General features: G+C 45.4%; 1 protein-coding gene across 1 annotated transcript; it reads left to right on the forward strand.

Annotated features, from left to right (window-relative positions):
• Positions 1-4,357: 4,357 nt before the first annotated feature.
• On the forward strand, positions 4,358-20,318 carry LOC147632433 (cytochrome P450 72A552-like). Its single transcript, XM_086807257.1, has 5 exons — positions 4,358-4,767; positions 4,875-5,101; positions 5,668-5,918; positions 6,010-6,394; positions 19,308-20,318. Exons 1-5 carry the CDS (start codon positions 4,470-4,472, stop codon positions 19,806-19,808), a joined length of 1,662 nt encoding a protein of 553 aa, XP_086663383.1. The 5' UTR covers positions 4,358-4,469; the 3' UTR covers positions 19,809-20,318.
• Positions 20,319-21,214: the final 896 nt, after the last annotated feature.

The following is a 21,214-nucleotide window of genomic DNA, read 5'->3' on the forward strand; positions in this document are numbered from 1 at the left end:
CTTTCCTGCAACCCTAATTCCAACACCAACTCAGCGAACCCTGCTACATGCTAGATGCTCCAAAAACTGTGCATTGAGGGCGCTTGATAGAGCAACAATGCTTTATCTTCTTTCGACAATGGTCTTCTGAGGTCCTTCCTTCCATCGCCTTAAGAGAGGTTCCTAGCCAACAATGTGGCCTATAGCAAACAGGTTGTGATTGGGCAACCTTTGGCCTGGCCTTAACACACAGTAAGATAAGAAGTGAGAGTTACAAGGATGGCTACAACCTCCTCGCTTGCTGCTAGGCATGGACCTCCTTGCCTTCGATTTGAGTACCCTTGAAGCTCTCTCCTGTCTCGACACCAATAATCTGGGCATTACCGCTAGTAGCAGGCTAACAAACCTGTGCTTCTTCATTCTGCAATCTGCCTTGACTGCAGCTTTGCTTTATGATGGGACCCGTGTCCAATTCTCTCCTTCGCTTATCTGCTTCTCTGCCATCTGCATCACTTGGCTACTATATAGCACATAGGAGTAAAATCCTTCTCCATATTCTCTATTGCTTCTCTGCCATCTGCATCACTTGGCTACTATGTAGCACATAGGAGTAAACTCCTTCTCCATATTCTCTATTGCTTAGCATCACTATAGCCATGGAAACTTCGTGGGTGCCATCACTGTCTTCTACCATGGCTATGTTTTTGTTTTGTTACGCTTATCTTTCCAATTTAAGATTCTATTATAGCCATCAATATGGCCATGTCAAGCTCTCAAATGAGCTTCCACATTGTTGCCACAACTCTGGTTTTACCTCGACCTCTCTTCTTGAGGTTTGTATAGTCAATTCATGACTACCACAAGCTCCTCAACTAAGCGCCAAACTTGCATGCTTTTTTTCTGCATGCTAGAACTTTCAAGGGTGCTCTTCAAAGATTTATTCTATGAAACCATAGGTGCATGACCAACATGTAAGCCTTTAAATGCTTCCATATAACTTGCCCCCCTTCTTTAAGCAAACTACTAGCACATCCCTTCCAATGTGCTCATTCATGGGCTCCATTCCTTGCCCACATTGCTTATCCCTTGCTTGGACAAGCTTGCACCTTCTCATGCCCTTTTGCCCAAGTACAAGAGCTATGGGGATCCACTCATCCCATCATTAATAGCAACCCTTCTTCACTTAGAGCATTCTCACATGCTCAAACCCAAAAGGTTGAGGCAAAAATTCACAAAACCAACCTTCTTGAGGCACCTTTGTCTCCTTGGCAGCTTCCTTGTTGACACCGAAGACTCCATAGCCTTCATACTTGTTGAAATCTCCATTTTCAGCTTCCTTGTTGACACCGAAGACTTCATAGCCTTCATACTTGTTGAAATCTCCATTTTCAGCTTCCATGGTAGCTTCAAGACTCTCTCCAATCACCAACATAATCTCTCTCCAAATGCAATACTAATGACAATGAGTGTGCTAAAATTTTCCATGATAAAATAAAAATAATGCTTAATCAAATAACCTCATAACCAAGAAAACTATACATAGATATTCAACATGACCAAGAGCCCACCCAAGCTCTGATACCATGTTAAAGTGGATTATACCACACTAAAAACTCCATGTGCCTAGAGAGAGAGAGAGATTGCACACTTAACACAAGATCTCTATTGCATGAACCATGCAATGATAGAGGCCTTCTAGCCTTATCTCACTTTACACATCATCATCCATGTGGCACTCCCTTTTTCACTCTTTTGGCAAACACCATACAATATCACATGTGGCATTCTTATCTTACCACAATATCTTGCGCCTCTAGGGTGCTTTCCCACATACAACACTGCGATTACATCTCTCAACAGCTCAAGAGAAGCTAGGATGAGGTAGTTAGCTATAGATGCTTGGTGGCAAGCGGGGATCTCATCAATTTGGGACTAGTGAGCCTAGGGTGCTCGAGGTCTAGGAGGGTGAGGCAGTCTGGTTGTCTGAAGTGCGATGGCATGAGGCAAGGTAACTCTAGTCTCTCGAGGAGCGAGATGGTGGCCCCCTTATTGGTACTATGGTGGCCTCATCCGTCCGATTGTTCTCCTCCTATGGGTGGAAAAAATTGGTGATGGTAGACTGAGATGGGTGCTGGGATCGAGGAGCTCTGAATAATAACTCTTGATGTCATCGGATCTCCAACAGGAAGAGTCCAAGACAACGCTGATATGGATACTCCATAACTCGAGATAATGGCCTAAACCCCTCCCCAAAAAGGCAATGGAATCTCCCCTTGATCCCATAATACACCAAGTAGCACTGAGAAATATACTTCTCCTCAGACTCTACTCCTCCATGGCACAATCTACAGAGTCTCCTCTCTCTAGGGATCCCTGCTGCTCTGTGAACCTCAATCTCGAGCCTATGGGATGAGAGCCTAAGCAGACCAAGTGTTATCCTCATGCCATGTGACATGAAAACATCTAGGTACCCTGGCCTCTTACCCTGGCCTCTGTATGAATCCATCCTCTGTAAGCTTCAGAAAATGGTCACTATAGTACTACATCTTGGGTGGCAGGGGCTCCCCTGGGCACAATTCATGATCTTGAATGTGTAACTGTAGCAAATCATATCGAATTACCCAGTTCCTATCCACATGGTTTGCATAGTACTGTAGTAGTACATCTTGGGTGGTAGGGGCTCCCCTGGGTGCAATCCATGTATCTCGGATGTGTAACTCATATCGAATCGAATTACCCTATTCCTACTCAGGTGCGAGCTTAGTGTAGGGGGAGTCTGGGTCATACTAAAATGGGGGTAGTTGGCTCATCTGTAGTCCATGTGTGATGAACCATGTGAGGACAAAAGCATACTATGATGGATGCACCCCTCTCGCCACTTTATCGCCCGAGAAGACTGTAGCACCAAGTATGGTGATCGCCATGGCTAGTATCCTCTGTATGTATGTGAGAGAGAGAGAGAGAGAGAGAGAGAGAGAGAGAGAGAGAGAGAGAGAGAGAGAGAGAATTTCTATGTGTGAGAGAGTGTATGTGGGGGGAGAGAGTGTGCATTTGCATTAGTGCATGTGTGTGAGAGAGTGTATGTGGGGGGAGAGAGTGTGCATTTGCATTAGTGCATGTGTGTGTGTGGGTGAGAGAGAGAGAGAGAGAGGGAGAGAGAGAGAGCATCTACTAAAGACCCAATGGGTCTATGAGACCAAAGTGATACAATAATGTCCATGGTATATCTCATCATGGAATGGAAAATAAAACAGAAACAGAACATAGCTATCTCAGAGGCTTGGTTCAAGGTAACTCCTCTCGGATGAGGTGGGTTCGGATTAGCCTGAGGTAGATCCACAAGATCCAATGTATGGGTGTGCTCCGCCTCCTGGGTCGTCCAGAAGAAACTGCTGATGGTTGGCTGGCAAGAGAGGGGCCGGGGTGATTGGGGCGAAACTCTCTCAAGCAAGTGTCCCTGTGTCTACGGAGCTCAAGCAGGAAGAGGCCTAGGCAATGCTAGTCCAGGAAGTTAATGATCCTGGGAGAGTGGACCAAATCCCTCACGAAACAGATAGTGAAACCTCCCGCGAGAGAGAGGCCTAGGCAATGCTAGTCTAGGAAGTCAATGATCCTGGAGAGTGGACCAAATCCCTCACGAAACAGATAATGAAACCTCCCGAGAGAGAGAGAGAGAGAGAGAGAGAGAGAGAGAGAGAGAGAGAGAGAATAAAAGTAGATTTTAATAAAATATACATTGAATTAGATTAAAGTAAATATGTGTGTGTATACATTTATAAATACACATAAATATGTTTTATATATATATATATATATATATATATATATATGTATATGTATAAGTATATGTATATATGTATGTCTATTGTATAATATATCTGTCTATACTATTTATCATACACACGTTATTGGAGAGGAGGGGACCTGAGGTGGTTGGAAGAGGGCCAAGTGTTGGGGTAGGGAAAAGGGAGAAAGGGAGGGGAGGACCCGCTTGTTGGGGCAGGAGAGAGAGAGAGAGAGAGAGAGAGAGAGAGAGTTATATTAAACTTCTTTAAAAGACCCAATGGGTCTATGAGACCAAAAGTGATACAATAGTGTCCATGTAATCTCATCATGATAAAAAAAACAAAGACTAGAGCTATGAACGTGGAATGTCAAATCCGAACCATATGATACAAAGTGGGAACATCAAATATATATAAATATACATAGTAATATAATGTAATAATGATATATAAATTAATATAAATATAGTAAATATATAATAATGTTATATTAATACTATTATATATAATCATAGGGTGTGTGCGAGAGAGAGAGAGAGAGAGAGAGAGAGAGAGAAAAAGAGAGAGTTTCTATGCGTGTGAGAGAGTGTGTATACCTGAGAAAAAAAGAGAGTACATGTGGAGGTGTATGTGTGAGAGGATTGTGAAAGAGACACCCACAGAATCCATACATACAAACAAAAACTTTATGCGGATCGGGAGAGGATGAGTGCAGCATGGCGATGGTTGTCAGTTGAGTCCACAGCAGCAGCCGTTGTGGTCATAGCTGTCTCCTGGCTGTGTTTCCGACTCCTCAAGCTCTACTGGTGGGAGCCTGCGTCCCTGGCTCGCACGCTGCGCAGCCATGGTCTCACCGTGCTCCCTTACACTCCCTTCGTTGGCAACGCTTTGGAAATTGCTCGCGTGCAACGGGCAGCTAATGCGTCCACCTTGGACTCCGCCTGCAACCACGGTTATCTCTCTCGCATCTGGGCCTTCCACTTCAGCAAGTGCTCGTCTTCAGGTAAGTAGTCAAATGAGCTTTCTCTCAGCTTGTATTGATCCTGTAGTCATATGAGTCTTCTCTCAGCTTGTATTGATCTGACTGCCCATGGCTCTTTCTGGTGGCAGGCAGATCTGCTGTTTTCTGGCTGGGCAAGAGGCCATCTCTCAACGTTGTGGATGCAGACGATGCCAAGGATCTCTTGTCTTTTGATTACAAGAGCTATGAGAAGTTCCCCACATCTTACATTCTTGCCAAGCGGGTGCTCGGCAGAAGTGTGCTGACGGTAGATGGGCAGGAGTGGGGACACCGGCGACGCATCTTGAACCCTGCTTTTTCTAGTGACAAGCTCAAGGTTCGGACACTCATTGGCTCTGTGATTCTCTAAACAGTTTGAAGGCACAGGGGGTGCATTCTTGGTGATTCTAGTCTTTGTTTTGTTTTGTTTTTTCACCCCTAGGAAAGGTGGGCCAGAATAGAACTTGCGTTCGAGAGGAGAAAGGGCGCCACCTTATCCACCTGGCTATTGTCCCCACGCCCTCTCTTTGGTCTTTTTGCCATCGAGAGGAGAAAGGGCACCACCTTATCCACCTGGCTATTGTCCCCACCCCCTCTCTTTGGTCTTTTTGCCATCGAGAGGAGAAAGGGCGCCACCTTATCCACCTGGCTATTGTCCCCACCCCCTCTCTTTGGTCTTTTTTGCTATTGTAAACTTGAAAGTTGCAAAGCCTAAATGTACTTGCATCCCAGAGGAGAAAGGGTGCCACCTTATCCACCTCTCGGAGAAAGGGTGTCACTTTATCCATCTCTCGCACAAAGGGTGCCACCTTATCCACCTGGCTATTGTCCCACCCCCTCTTTGGTCTTTTTGCCATCGTAAACTTGCATGTTGCAAGACCTAAATGTTTTCCTTCTGTCCAGGCCATGGGTGCAGACATCTCAGCATGTGCAGTTGACATGATCAACTCTTGGACAAAGCTCACTCAACAGAGTGCAGGAGAGTGTGAGATAGATGTTTTCAAAGAACTTCTGAAAGTATCAGCTGACATCATATCTCGCACCTCATTCGGGAGCAACTACCAAGAGGGCAAGGCTGTTTTTGAGGATCAAGAGACGCTAATCGAAGCTACTGCTCAGGATTTTGCAGGCCACTCGTTGATTCCTGGTTACAGGTAATTTTAGGGTAAAAACTGGCTCTCCTAATTGTCGGAGACAAGGCAAACTGTATTGCACGATTTGCCTGCCTAAGTATGGAATTTTCAGGTTTCTGCCTACTGCCACAAACCGGCTTTGCTGGAAGCTCCAGAGGCGCATAGAGAAGACACTGCGAGGAATCGTGGAGAGGCGGATTGCAACGGTCAAGGATGGGCAGACTTCTTCCTATGGGGAGGACCTGCTGGGTCACATTCTGGCTGCCAACAGCACCGAGCTTGCGGCTGGGTCTGCGCTGACAACGCAGCAAATCATGGATGAGTGCAAGACCTTCTTCTTTGCTGGTCATGAAACCACAGCCAATCTACTAACCTGGGCAATGATGCTGATGGCAGTTTACCCTAATTGGCAAGAGCGTGCCAGAGTGGAGGTTTTTGAAGTGTGCGGAGCAGAGGAGCCAGTATTGAATGCAAATTCTCGCAGCAAATTAAAAATTGTAAGAGATCTCAACTCTCTCTGCTGCAACCTCAAACCCAAGAAATGTAAGATATTATTCACGTAGTTTTCTGGTTTTCCCTCCATCCGATGCAACTGCTTAGGAGTTGCTTTCGGGAGGTGATGAAAACAGCTTCCTCATCATTTATGGCAAGAATGTCCTAAGGAAATTTCTTCTTTTATCAGATCTTCGCTTCTTACAAAAAACCGCTAAACTGTTCCCTACTTCCTGACAAAATCTTCTTTCACTTGGGAGAACGGACTGTGTTGTAATTGCGTTGGGCCTCCTCAGCCTTGCAGCACTCCTCCTTAGTACACCTAGTTTCCTTAGCTTCGCGTTGCCTCTCCTCTTGGTCAGCCTCAAACTCCAACCACCTCCACAGGTCCTTTGGGTCTCAAACAGCTGCACCATTTTACTGGAGTGGTTCTGAGAAGTGGCAGGGTTTTCAGCCAAAGTGTCAAAGTAAAGCAGTCAAAATATAAGAAGAAAAGCAATCAAAATTCTAAATCGGAAGTCCAGGGAGGAAGGATGACAGGTTTCCAACCCATCATAAAGTTTAGCAGGAGGGAATGTCATGTGCACACACGTAGCCATAGCTAATCTCATAGCTAATCCTTGATTTAGGCATCAATTTGAGGGCACTAGCAGGCTCAAACAGGCACAATGGTCAAGCATCCAGTCAGCCAGCAGTATGATATATTTGTGTTAGCAATCATGGGCATTTACAGTAGGCTGACCAGCAGTAATCATGACCAATCTGCATTCAATGTAGCAGACTTAGCATTTTATTTGTCCAAGAAGCTGGCCGATAGCAGGAAGACTGGCCAATATGTGCAAGGAGGGCCTATATATAGCTGGGCTAGCATTCATTCATAATCATCTGATCCCCTTATGGGATCAGGTCCATAGGCAGTTGGGAAAAGGCCAAAGGCCTCTGCAGTTGTACATGTCTTTTTGTACCATATCAATATATTGAATACTCATACTCTCTCTCTCTCTCTCTCTCTCTCTCTCTGGCTAATCATTGCATTAAGCATCTCAAGGTTCCTCATAAGTTGTGACATGTGAGGGATTGATCGTAGTAATCACAACCTTAGGCTAACTAAACTTCACTTAATGATGCTTAAGAGATAGACAAATAGTGTCAATGCAATGCAATGCAGCTTTATTAGATGAATGGGTTACAATGAGATCTAAATAGATCTATGATGCTGTCCTAGATGAAGTTCCTTCTCGGGATGAGAGGGATATGGTGAATGCTGATGCTGAGGATTGTTCCTTGCTCCAATGCTGAGGTCCACCCTTCGATGCCGGCTTCCCTCTATGTAGGAGGTAGGAATGATGAACTATGTGCTGAATATGCTGTCTAAACTGCTGATCTGATGACTATATGCTGAGTGAACTGCTGTCCCGTGGACTTCCCTTTTCTCGTGGAAAGGAAACGCTGAAGAGAAGATGGACTGATTCTGATGCTTGATGATGATGATGTGCTGGAAACTGCCTGAACGCTGAATATATGCTGATGTTGGAGACTAGGTGGAAACGCTGAAGGGAAAGGTGCCTAACTGCTGAAGAATAATGCGCTTCTATATATATGGTGAGATGCTGCTGGTCGGCCAGCTCCTAGATGCTCACGACCTGCCCATAAATGCCATAAATGCTGTCAGCTGCTATAGAGGTGCTGTCGGCTGATCATAACAGCCCCGACTACATGCCATAAATGCTCTAAATGCCTTTATGTGCTGAAGATGGCTAATGTACTGATGTTGGTACTGAAAACAGCCCCAAACATATGTTTGCATATGCTGAAAATGCCTGAATAATGCTTAAATGTAATATGCGGAAGCTTCGGAGAAGGATCGGTACTTCAAAACTCAGAAATCATCACTCTTTTCGCGACGGAATTAACGCACAAACTGAAAGACGATGTGCAGAAAAATAGAGAGAGAAGGGGAAGATGGAGAGGACACAGTATTGGGTCCCAATTACCCTCTGTAGGGCCCCCACCACGGATGGTGTATTTGCTTGATTAGAATGATGTAAATCTGAAAACAAATACAAAGTACTTGACCTTTTCTTGGCTGGAAAACCTGCCCTTGACCTTCAGTCCTTCACCCCTTTGCTTTAGCAAATTTTTGGCTGTCCTGGCCCTTGTATGCTTGGAGCACTTGGTGAATTATGAGATATCATCATTGAGATCTTGGCTGGGCTTTTATACCCCACATAGCATCCAGTCGGCCTGTTTCATGAAGCCCCACGACTAGATATTTTCCAATAAAATGCTTGCACACTAATAATAAATGCTTTCACACTATGCCACCCTGCGCATGCTTCTGGGGCAGCATCCTGGCTGCTGGGCAATCAACGCATGGGTGTGGGACTGCTCCCTACACCTGGCCGACTAGCTGGGTAGGGTATTAGACCCAGACGGCTGCCTGTCCAGCAGCAGTACAGCTGGCCGACAGCCCCTCCAGCCCATGCCATGGCTGGTGGGCACAATGTGGGCCCTCCTGGCCCCTTGGGGGTGGTTCTACACCTTCCCCCATGCCCACACTACAAGTGCAAGTGCAAGATCTTCTCACTTGGGGTAGCCCTATGGGCTGGCTCCATCTCTACATGCAAACCTACATGCCTACAGAGGCCTGGCATCCAGTTGCAAACCAGATACACAGAACATTTGACATCATTCCAGAGGGAGACTCATAGCGCGGACTGGCACTGCTTCATGTGCAGGACAGTGCACACCTGACCTTGGACTCATGTGCAGGACAATGCACACCTGACCTCGGACGACTGAGATGGATCCCTGGCTGACTCGTCCCGGACTGGGCTCACATGGGACCAGTTCACCATCCCAGGTCCTGCACCTTCTGTATAGAAATGTCTACGTGGCATCCAAGTGCGGGATGCACGTGACATCCCCTTCTGCTTAACTTGACGGAAGCTGCATAGCCTCCAAATAATCCGTCAATAATGCCGGATAGTCTTCGAAAAATTCTTTGTCGAGCCATACCGCTTCATGAGTTCCTCGGTCCTGAAACTTCGTGAGAAACTGTCGTAGTCTTCGGCTTGAGCCATGCTTCCATCTGTCTGTGGGTGGAATGCACTGGAAAAATTCAACTTAGTACCAAAATTATCAAACAATGTCCTCCAAAAATGACTGGTAAACTTGGCATCTCGGTCTGACACTATGGTCCTAGGAATCCCACCAATCGGGTACCAATGCCGAATGAATAGCTGGGCAACATCCTCGGCGGTCACATTGGCCCTGCAAGGAATAAGCATAACAAATTTGCTGAACCTGTCAACAATAGTTAAACACTGTGTATTACGCTTACTCGGACTGGGAGGCAGATTTGTGACAAAGTCCATTGAAATGTCTTGGACAGGACCCTCAGGAATTGGCAAAGGCTGTAACAATCCTATCTTCTTTCCACGAGGAGCTTTCACCTTTTGACAAATGTCACAGCGTTGTACATATGTAAATACATCACGCCTCATCTTTGGCCAATAGTATTGCCGTTCTAATTTCTCCAGAGTCGAATTCATGCTCCTATGACCACCTGTAATGGCGTCATGGGCATCATGGAGAAGAGCTGCCCGGAATGATTTCATGACACATAGTCGGCCTTTGTAAAAAAGCCAACCATCGCATATCAAAAAATGGCATGGTCCTGTGGCATCCAATGCCTGTTCCCACTGCGTACCGAATTCCTCGGAATCCGCATACGTGTGCTTCATGTCTTCTAGTCCTGTACCAACAAGGTCAAGTCTAGTGGCCTGAATCGCAGATACTTGTCCCTTCCTGCTCAAAGCATCGGCCACTGGATTGGCCTTTCCTGGAAGGTACTCAATCATGCCACCGAACTGCTGGAATATCCGACTCCAGCGGTGTTGTCGATCACTCCACTGTGCACTTGGCATCGTCTGAATCCAGCGCAATGCCTGATGGTCAGTGCGAACCTCGAAGTCACGGCCATACAGGAAATGTTTCCAATGTTTCAAGGCCTGTATAACTGCTAGGAGTTCACGATCATAGATTGAGTAGTTCTTCTCGGCGGGCAGTAACTTACGAGACATGTAAGCTACTGGATGACCATTCTGTTGCAATACACCTCCAATTGCGATGTTACTCGCATCGTGATCACTTGAAATGGTTCGTCCCACGAGGCAAGGGCTAAACAAGGCGCTTCTGACAAAGCCACCTTGAGGTTCTGGAATGCAAACCACTCCCACTGCAAATGCAATGTCCGGCCTAGTAGCAACCATGGCATACATGAGACTGCCACAAGCTGAAGCATACGGAATCTTGGCCATATCAGCCCTGTCTCTATCTGACTGTGGGCTGTCCATAGCACTGAGTTTCACATATGGAGGCAAAGGAGTACTAGTCTTCTTCCCCCCGTCCATATTGAACCTCTGCAAGACTTTGTCCAATGTATTCCTTCTGAGACAAATACAACACATGCTGATTTCTGTCCCGAAGTATCCGCATACCCAAAATGTGATTTGCATCACCCAAATCCTTCATATCAAAGGTTTCATGCAGCCTCTTCTTCAAGGCATCCATCTCTTGACGAGATTTCCCGGCAATCAACATATCATCAACATACAAGATGAGGATCAATAGACTGCCATCCAAAGCTTTCTTGGTGTACAGCAGTGATCTATGTCACTTCTCCTGAATTTCTGGGATTTCATGAATGTATCAAATTTATAATACCATTCCCTTGGTGCCTGTTTGAGCCCATAAAGACTCTTTTTCAGCTTGCATACAAGCTTCTCCTTTCCACTCACTGCATAACCCTCTGGCTGCTGCATATATATCTCCTCATGGAGATCACCGTGAAGAAAAGCAGTCTTCACATCCATCTGAATCAAGTCCAGATCATCATGTGCAACCAAAGCTAACACAGCTCTAAGTGTGGTCATTTTGACCACTGGAGAGAAGATCTCATCAAAGTCCACACCATATTCCTGCTTGAAGCCCTTAGCCACTAACCTGGCTTTGTATCTTGGCTTTGCATCTGGTGCAACTTTGAGCCTGTAAACCCACTTGCATGGCAAAACCTTCTTGCCTGATGGCAAATACACCAACTTCCAAGTTCCATTTTTTTTGCAGAGAATTCATCTCTGACTTCATGGCACGCTCCCAAAGAGCCTTGTCTGCCCTCTGTAAAGCCTCCTTGTAACATGAGGGCTCCCCACAGTCAGTAAGCATCAAGTAGTCAACCCCTGGAACAAACCTGTCAGGGGCTCTGGAGGGTCTAGTGGACCTCCGTACCCAATGACCACCATCATTTGCAGGTTGCTGTCCAGCCTGCATATCACCCATTGGTGGCTCCTGTTCCATGCCATAAGGCTGAAAAATCATGCCCGGTATCTCCTCTAACTGTGGTATATCCATAGGGATATCTTCTGCCATCTCTGGCTGTCCATTTGGACCATTTTCAGCACCTTTTAAGGGCTGGTTTTGCTGCTGTAATGGCTGATTTACAGCCCTTTGTTGTTGTCCATGATGTCTATCATCATCAAAGATGACTCTGCTAGGCTCCTGTTGCCTTGCAGGGTCCTTATACATGCATGTTTCATAAAAAATGACATCATTGCTGTGTATAATCTTTCTATTTACGGGATCCCAAAGTCTATACCCCATTTCACCTCTGTCACCATATCCTAGGAATATGCATTTGTGAGACTTAGGATCAAGTTTGGTGCGCATTTCCCTGCGTATGTGCACGTACGCAACGCAACCAAACACTCTCAAGTGCTTGTATGACGGAGGCTTCCCTGTCCATACTTCCTTTGGCACTTTCCCACCAAGCCTCGTGTTAGGTGACCTGTTTATAAGGTGAACGGCTGTCATAACAGCTTCAGCCCAAAAACCATGAGGTAATGCAGCATGTGACAACATAGAACGGACCTTTTCCTGAATGGTCCTGTTCATCCTCTTTGCTGTCCCGTTTTGTGGAGGATCATAACGAGTAGAGAGCTCCCTCTTGATGCCTTTAGCATCACAAAAGTCCTGAAACTGTTTGGACATATACTCTCCACCATTGTCGGAACGCAAAGCCTTCAGTGTTTTGCCAGTTTGATTCTCAACAAGAGCAACAAACTTCTCAAACACTGATATACTCTCCACCATTGTCGGAACACAAAGCCTTCAGTGTTTTGCCAGTTTGATTCTCAACAAGAGCAACAAACTTCTCAAACACTGAGAATGTATCACTCTTCAAACGAAGAGGATAGACCCACACCTTGCGTGTGGCATCATCAATAAAAGACACAAAGTATTTTGCCCCTCCCAAAGAAAGCTGAGGCATCTCACATACATCTGTATGCACAAGCTCTAACTGAGCATCTTTCTGTCCAAGAGCTTTCTTGTGAGGGCACTGTAGTTGCCTACCATATATACAATGCTCACAAAACTAAAAACTTGAAAACTTTAGAGAAGGCAAGTAACCCAAACGAGACAATTGCTCCATTCCCTTGACACTCATGTGTCCCAACCGGCTATGCCACATAGAAATTTCCGGCAGCTCGGTTGCATTTACATTAGCATGGTGACAAACACCTGCATGCATGAAATAAAGAGTGTCCACCTTAGAGCCTCTGGCAACAACCAGTGAGCCCTTACTAATCTTCCACTTTCCACTACCAAATGTGGTAACATAATTAGCATCATCAAGCTGTCCAGTAGAAAGCAGGTTCTTCTTGATCTCAGGCACATGCCTGACATCATGGAGCATAAGCTGTGAGCCATCTGAAAACACAAGCCTCACATCACCTCTGCCAAGTATCTTGCATGCATGGTTATCACCCAAATAAACCACTCCTTCATTGCCAGCAGTATACCTGACAAACAAGTCTCTGCAACCTGTGACATGAAAGGAGGCACCTGAATCAATGATCCATGAGTGCATACCATGACCACCTGTAAGAAGTGAAGGGGCATCAAGTGAAGACGTAAATAGGACCTCATCCTCACTGCCACCTGCATGTGACACATTGATTTCTTCAATCTTGACTCCACTTTTGCCCTTTGGCTTTACATCTTTGGCTTCATCTTTCTCTTTGTCTTTGCCTTTTCCCTTTTCTTTTTGATCATTTTTCCATTTGTAGCATTGCTTTTTAATGTGTCCCTTTTTGCCACAATAATGGCATTCCAAATCCTTTTTGGAGCGAGACTTGCTCCTTCCCCTTTCTTGGCTTTTCCCCCTTTGCTGGGATCTCCCACGTGCATTCATTGCATTGGACTTTCCAACAGAGTTGTTTTTCCTGTTCATCTCTTCTTGAAGAAGAGCACCCTCAACATCTGCATATGACAGCATAGCATGCGAATTGCTAGTGGCTGTCCTGAATGTGTCCCAACTCTCTGGCAAAGTGCATAATAGAAAAGTGGCTTTGAACTCATCGTCCATTGCCAACTTTTGATTAATGACCTGGCTGAGAATACCATTAAACTCATTTAGATGGGCTGTCATAGATGCCCCTTCCTTCATCTGAAGACCTATGAGTTTCTTCAACCAATACCCTTTGCTTGAGGCACTTTGTTGGGCATACAAGTCCTGCAATCTCTGCCACATTCCCCAAGCTGTCTTCTCTTCACGAATGCTGAAAAGTAATGAGTCTGACACAGACAACATAATAGTAGATCTTGCCAGCTCATTCATATCTTCCCACTCTTCAGCAGTAAGAGAAGCGGGCATTACACCCCTTTCTTTGATAGGCTTGTGCTGCTTCTTCTGGAGCAACACATTGTAGCACTGGGTTTGCCAAATATCATAATTATGCGAGCCTTCAAGCTTCTTGATGTGAAGCAATGAAGAGCTCTCACCTGTGGTTGCCATAGCAAAATGCAACCTGTCAATGCCTGACTCCCTGCAAAATGTGCAAACACTGCACCAAAAGCACACAAAGTGCTCACAGTTTTTCTCCCAAGCTTTATCTCCCACTGCGGAAGCAAGAATGCAACTTTTCTCCCACTTTATGTGATGAAATCACCAAAATCTGGTTGCTGCTGCAGATTTAGGACAGCACCTTAAATGTGCTCTGTTGCCCTTCCAAAGTACTGTACAACAGTACCAAGTGCTCACCTGTGATGTACCAAACCTGTACCGGCAAGTACAGCAGCTGAAATTGAACCTTTTCCTCACTCAAATCAGTGTACAGCCATGCCAAAACTTGCACAAAGCTGTGCCAAATCTGTACCAGCAGGTACAATAGCAATAAATGCTTTCCTGGCTGTCCAAATGAGTGAAAATCAGACTTTTACAGTCCCGAACACTGCATACAACAGTTCCGAACAGAAATTGGGCAAAAGCCCCTTGACTGCAAGCTGATTTTTGAGGATTCAAGGCATAAATGTCTTGCCTGCTGCTTTGCCAAGCTCAACAAGCATACAATCTTGAAAAGCCCCTTGATTTAAGATCAATTTCTGATCATACATGGTACATTGACGCACATGAAGGCATCCAGAGTGTTCACGATGCTTCCCCCTGGCCACATATACATCAAATACACAGGCACATTGAGTGCTTGTCAGGCATCAACACATTATCCACAGCATCAAATGCGATTGCCTGCATGCAAATCAACTTAATCGGCACAAAAGCCCCTTGATTTGCACTGCAATTTGCTGCAATTTTGCCCAAATGTGCGATTTTTCACATCATACAGCATGTATGAGTGCTTAATTGCACAATTACATCAAAAGCCCCAAATTTCGACATCCAATTTCCTGCAAATTGATCCTGATTGTGACCAATGTCACCCAATTTTGCCAATTTTGCTCAGAAATTGAGCAATTCGGCACCTGTACCTGCTCAATTGATTGAATTGATAAGAAATTCCCAAAATTGAAGGCAAATACCTCTTAATTTTTTGAATTTTTTTGATCTGCAGGCTGAATTTCTGTTGATGCTATTGCAGAAAAGGAGGCGTCGTTTTTGCTCTTGATGCTGCTGTACACACTGACAATAGAGGGCTAGGCTTGTTGAAGGTACTGCTGATGCGCCTGCAGCTCTTCTGCCGGAAGAAGACGAGCTGCTTAGACGGTCAGGATAGAGCGATGGCGCTTCTAACGACTACAGAGAACAAAACCGCTGCTGGTGTGGACTCTGAAGATTCTGCCCAACGCATTGTGAGCCGACTCCGCCTGTAAGCCAGTCGACGACTAACACCTAGCTGCCTTGTGTTCGCTCCACGCTAATACACTTTACTGCCTTCGCATACGTTCGCACTGTTGACGCCCGACTTGTGGACCAGCTTGTTCGCCCTCCCTCTAGCGCCACGGTTGTGTGTCGCCTGTGTATCCGCTCGTTGCTCACGTTGAAGAGCTACCACACTCGCCTATCAATGGTTCTCCAACTAGCGCCGTTCAGCCAACGGAAAGGGGCAGAGGTGGTTCTGCCTGCAGTAGTGCCGCCAAGACTGGCTGAGCAGGACAGTCTGAACGGAAGTGCAGCCAGCAGCTTGAAGGCGCACAACTGAAATGGGTAGCTCCAGGAGTGACTTGCTCTGATACCAGTTGTGTGGGAGAATAGATTAGGGTTAGAGATTCATGTGGGAGACATACACAGAGAAGAACAAGGGAGAGAGAGAGAGAGAGTTGTGGGGATAAGTCAACTCATCAAGTGTGAGTGTGTGACTCCCCTATCACACATGTATATTGCACTAGTACACATAGTGCACTTAGTACATTAAAAGTACTAAGTGTACTATGTACTATAACTTATGGGCTTGTACACACTATAAGGGTGGGCATAACGCCTTTACCCCAACAGGAATTAGGGTTAGAGATTCATGTGGGAGACATACAGAGAGAAGAACAAGGGAGAGAGAGAGAGAGAGTTGTGGGGATAAGTCAACTCATCAAGTGTGAGTGTGTGACTCCCCTATCACACATGTATATTGCACTAGTACACAGTGTGCACTTAGTACATTAAAAGTACTAAGTGTACTATGTACTATAACTTATGGGCTTGTACACACTATAAGGGTGGGCATAACGCCTTTACCCCAACATTCCATTGGTATCAGAGCATCAAGTTTTTGATGGTAGAAAGGCTGCAATTTTTTTCTCATAAGGGCGTGGAGATCCATCGCGAAGAACCCCATCACATCTATGTTTTCACTCAGGTTTGCGTTTTTTTTCATCAAGGCTGCTTCTCTACTAGATAGCTCTTGTGTGTGCAAGGGGTGCTCAGCCAAAGAACAAGGAGGAGGGCCAGATGCACCAAGTAGAGGGCAGACAGAGCAAGCAAGGCAACTCGTTGGTGCTTCAAACACAAGTGGAAGAAGGCGTATCGAGGGGGTTCCTTGGTGGGCACTCAAAGGCCAGATTTGGGAGAGCAAAACGGTGGGCATATTTTTATATATAAAAAAAAACGCAGCCTATATGCAGGCTGCAAGACAGCACACAAGGCAGCCATATACAATAACAAAACACAGCAGAAGGGCGGTCTCCAAGGGGGTGCTACAGGCAAGCGAGTTCGTGGACGGAGGGGCAGACATGATCGTGTTAGTGTTTTACACATCTGGGTATATGTGGCTTCCTTGCCTGAGCCAATTGGCTACACCCACCCTTCCTTCAATCCTTGACTACAAAGGTGTGTTTGTTTTCTTCAAGTGCATTTGGGGAAGGAGCATAACATGGAGTTTCAACAGATGTCAGAGAGCTCTTTGGTTTCTTGGGAGAAAGGATGGTCCATCAACCTTGATCTCTACAAGAGCCTATGGCAACATATAAGATAGAGGGGAATGAGGAGATTATCCAACAATCAGAGAACTAGTTGGCTTCTTGCCGACAAGAGATCCAAGCAAGAAAGGTAGCACATACATCGGTAAATCCATCCATAGATGAAGCTCAAGAGGCGGGAGTGTCCGAGGATGCCGGAAAGCTTTCAAGAGAGGAAGTGGTATCCGTGACAGAGTCCCTAAGTAAGGAGCAGATTCTGGAGGATAAGCCCAAGGAACAAACACTACTAGGCATTGGAGGTAATCCAGACAGATGGAGAACAACCTATTTTCGGTTTTTGAGGACAAAGAAGAGTCAGTAAGTGAACTTAAGTTTTTTCTCTCCAAATCCATTGAGGAGGAGGATTAGATGAGCGATTCCGCCGTGGTGTCTACCATGGTAGCTAACCATCTAGAGGCAGAGGGGCCAGCTTGATGCCGGCAATTCCCAGGGAGGCAGTGGCGGAGATATCATTAGAGACAACAGGTCCAATAGCCATGCTGTTGGAGTTCGGACTAGTGTGTGAAGCACAACGCGGGTTCGCCAACTGGGTTGGAGCGGTGGAGCATCAGTGCACCTGTGCTCCAAGTTAAGTAGAAGGGGATGTCATGTGTACACTCTCCTGAGTGTGACATGGACATCCTTCTACCCATTGGCCAGCTCAGAGGTTGAGAACGTGACCGGATTTATGTGTTTGTGATGGCCATTGTGCGAGATCTTTGTAATATTGTCCCGGCACCCAATGAGCAGCCTAGTGTGGACAAAGTTATTGGGTTATGTGTGAACACACCTTGTTGAACATTATTAGTAGGGTTGGTAGAGTTGGTAGCCAACTCGCCAACATTAGACACTATACATAGGAGTCTAGGTTTTAGCCATATGCATTCTTTGATCATCAGAAACTCAGCTGTTGGTCTCTGTATAAAAATTGTGTCCTCTTGGAAAGGACAAATTTTTTATATGTAAACCTACACCTACTCTTGCTGAGTACCTGTGAGCTGCCCATGTTGCTGACCATGCTGCCCTTTGTGCTCACATAAGCTTGCCACTTGCCTGGTATGGTGCCCAAGCTGCTTGGAACTCGCAAGTCCTGTGACAACTTGACATACGTGTCCGGGACTCCGGTGCTTGGCTCTAGGCCTAATAAGCTACCTGGATATTTGTAGAATGCACAATTCAAGTGGGTTCTAACTAAGTGCGGGACATACCATTGACCACTAACCCTATGATGATGACAATTTGCGGCTCCAAGGTCACAACTATGCACTCTGTACAAGTATGGCCACATGGCACCCAGGTCATTATCTGTCACCACTCCCACTACCATGACATCATGGAAATAATTGGGTCAAAATGGAGTTTGAGTCACTGCTGCCATGGCTCGCCAGCTGGAGTTTTTTCTTCCTGTTCTTTTCCTAGTTCTTTTCTCATGTTGTCATGGTCGCGGTCACTCATATTCCCAACCAATTATGAGGAGAACCGGCTATGGCTTTGATTTTTCTCTCCTTTCAAGCCGCACATGTCAAGCTGACCTGCAAGTCGTCATCCTTGTTCCATTCAAGAAATGTGTGTTGTACCTTGAATAGATGCTGTCATTTGCAGCCTTCCAGATGTTCCCTTGAGTTTGTGTGTGTTGATTTGTGGGATGGCTGGTACCATTGCTCTTGTAGCTCTTTTTCTGGGTCACCTTTACCTAGGAAAAAGTGCTCCTAAAGGACTTTCACCAATTCTTCTTTAATCTTCTCCTCTGTTTTACTTCTCCACCCTCTGATCTGTTTCCTTTTTTTTGGGCATTTCCATTTTCAGCCAGGTCTGTCCTTCTGAGCTATCAAATTGCACTTCTCATTTTTTAGTTTGCTTCCAACCATGTTCACGTTTTAATTGTGTATGTGTGTGTGTGTGTGAGAGAGAGAGAGAGAGAGAGAGAGAGAGAGATTAATGTTTGCAAAAGACCGCAAGGGTCTATGAGACCAAAAGCTACAAGGAATCCAGGAGTAACTGAATCATGGAATAACAAACGGAAAATGAAACAAGAACTAAATTAGAACTGAGCTCTCACTGTCAAAGTTGTCAAGGTAAGGTTGGCAGATTTTTGGTCATTTGTTTTGTAAAATGCTGTGGGTGTTGGAGAAATTATTTTCTGCTCATCGTGGATGAATGCTTTTCGCTTTTCAGTTGGAGATGATCTTGAATGAGACATTACGGCTGTACCCTCCGGTGCCACAGATGATCTCACGCACGAGGGTTAAGGAGAGCAATGCCAGCAGCATGAAGAAGATGGCAGGGCAGAGGTTGTGCGTGCCCCCTGGCGTTCGGCTCACTGTGCTGCCTGCAGTGGTGCATCGGGACAAGGCGCTATGGGGCGAAGATGCCGATGATTTTCGGCCCGACCGGTTCGCAAGTGGGATCTCAGGTGCCTGCAAGGCCGCTCACGGGTTCATGCCCTTTGGACTTGGGCCTCACACATGCATAGGGCAGACGTTTGCTATGCTGGAGACCAAGCTGGTCCTGGCAGCTGTGCTTCAACGCTTTCGATTTCATCTGTCGCCCTCATATCGCCATGCCCCTCGCCTTCTTGCTACTCTTCGTCCTCAGCATGGCATGCCTCTCATCTTATCGCCTATACCACCACCACCACCACCACCACCACCACCTCCACACTCTGATCTCGCATGAGACTGAATGCAGAAATTCTGAGAAAGGCTCATGGTGATGTTTGGTTGAGTACTAGTACCAGATTCATCAGTGACGATGGTGAGCTTTAGGTTGTTAGATTGGTTTTTAACACTTTTCTTCAAACATCGGTGATATATATTAAAAGGCTCAATTTGTGAGCCCACATAACGAAAAAGATTGCCTAAGATAGGGATGTGTCCATAATCTAGAGAGATTAGCTTCTATATTTTCCAAGAGTAGCAAACCCACTTGGGGAAAGAGCTCAATGTAAAAGATTGCCTAAGATAGGGATGTGTCCACAATCTAGGGAGATTAGCTTCTATATTTTCCAAGAGTGACCTCCAAGAAATCCCCAATCATCATTGAACAGTGAGTGCATCACAATTAAAACTATAAGCACCCTGGTGCTATGATGGAGTAAGTTCTAGTAAAAAAATGTCGCCAAAAACGCATTGAGCAGAAGAGGGTATTTTTTTTCTCCATTGAAAATTGGTAAGGAGCCTTCTTTCTTGGTTGTCCAGTGCCCATCGCCAGTGTCCATATCTAAGTGAACAATACTCACTAATTGTGAGGGAGGGTGGGCTATGGGATCCATTAGGAATGACTTACACTACAAAGGCCTTCTATTTACTCTTGTCAACTAGATTTGATTGCATGGGCAAATTCATGATTAAGCACATGACAGACACAGGTAATTGGTAGGGAGGAATGGTTGGAGGGAAGTGTTTTTTTGGCTTCACATACCATCAAATCTTTGACTGTGGGAGTCCAAAATTTGTGACAAAGCATGGGTCATCATTGAAGAAGTTGTGTGATAAAGTTTGACAAGGTGATGGCGTCTCTAATGTGAAGACATTGTGTTACTTTTTTCATTCTAAAAGAAAAAGATTCTTTTTTTAGTGAGGAGAAAAATACCACCAGAGCAAATTTGGCAATAATGTTGTTTTGTAGGCTTGGTTGAGGATTTTTGCCTTGCTTCACGAGCTCAGATCAATTGGCAAAAGTCGTGTGGTTTTTGGGTCATGTTTGCTGGTTTGACCAAAGTTTTTGTTTTTCAGCAAAGGAAACACAAACAACCCCTTGAAAAAGGATGTTTGTTGTTTTTACAGGCTTTTAAGGTGGTTTTCTTTAATTTTTTTCTCCTTTGGAAGGAGGCCACATGTTTTGAACGAGGCTTTGGAAAGCTTTAAGCTAATGATCATTAGTAGATCTCAGAGCCATGCTTGTAGCGGTTCCCTATAACACAACAAAGTTTGCACTCTAACCTTAACCTTGCCCCATTAAATGCTAGAATTAGAGAGAGACACAGTGAAAGAAATTAAACACAAAGGATAAGGTAACTTATCTTCATATCTTGTCTCGTACAAAATCTAGCAGCATATAATATATCACAAAACTAAACCAAG

Source organism: Cibotium barometz, chromosome 13, assembly GCF_041138505.1.
Source record: "Cibotium barometz isolate CiBa-2024 chromosome 13, ASM4113850v1, whole genome shotgun sequence".
NCBI classification, from domain to species: domain Eukaryota; kingdom Viridiplantae; phylum Streptophyta; class Polypodiopsida; order Cyatheales; family Cibotiaceae; genus Cibotium; species Cibotium barometz.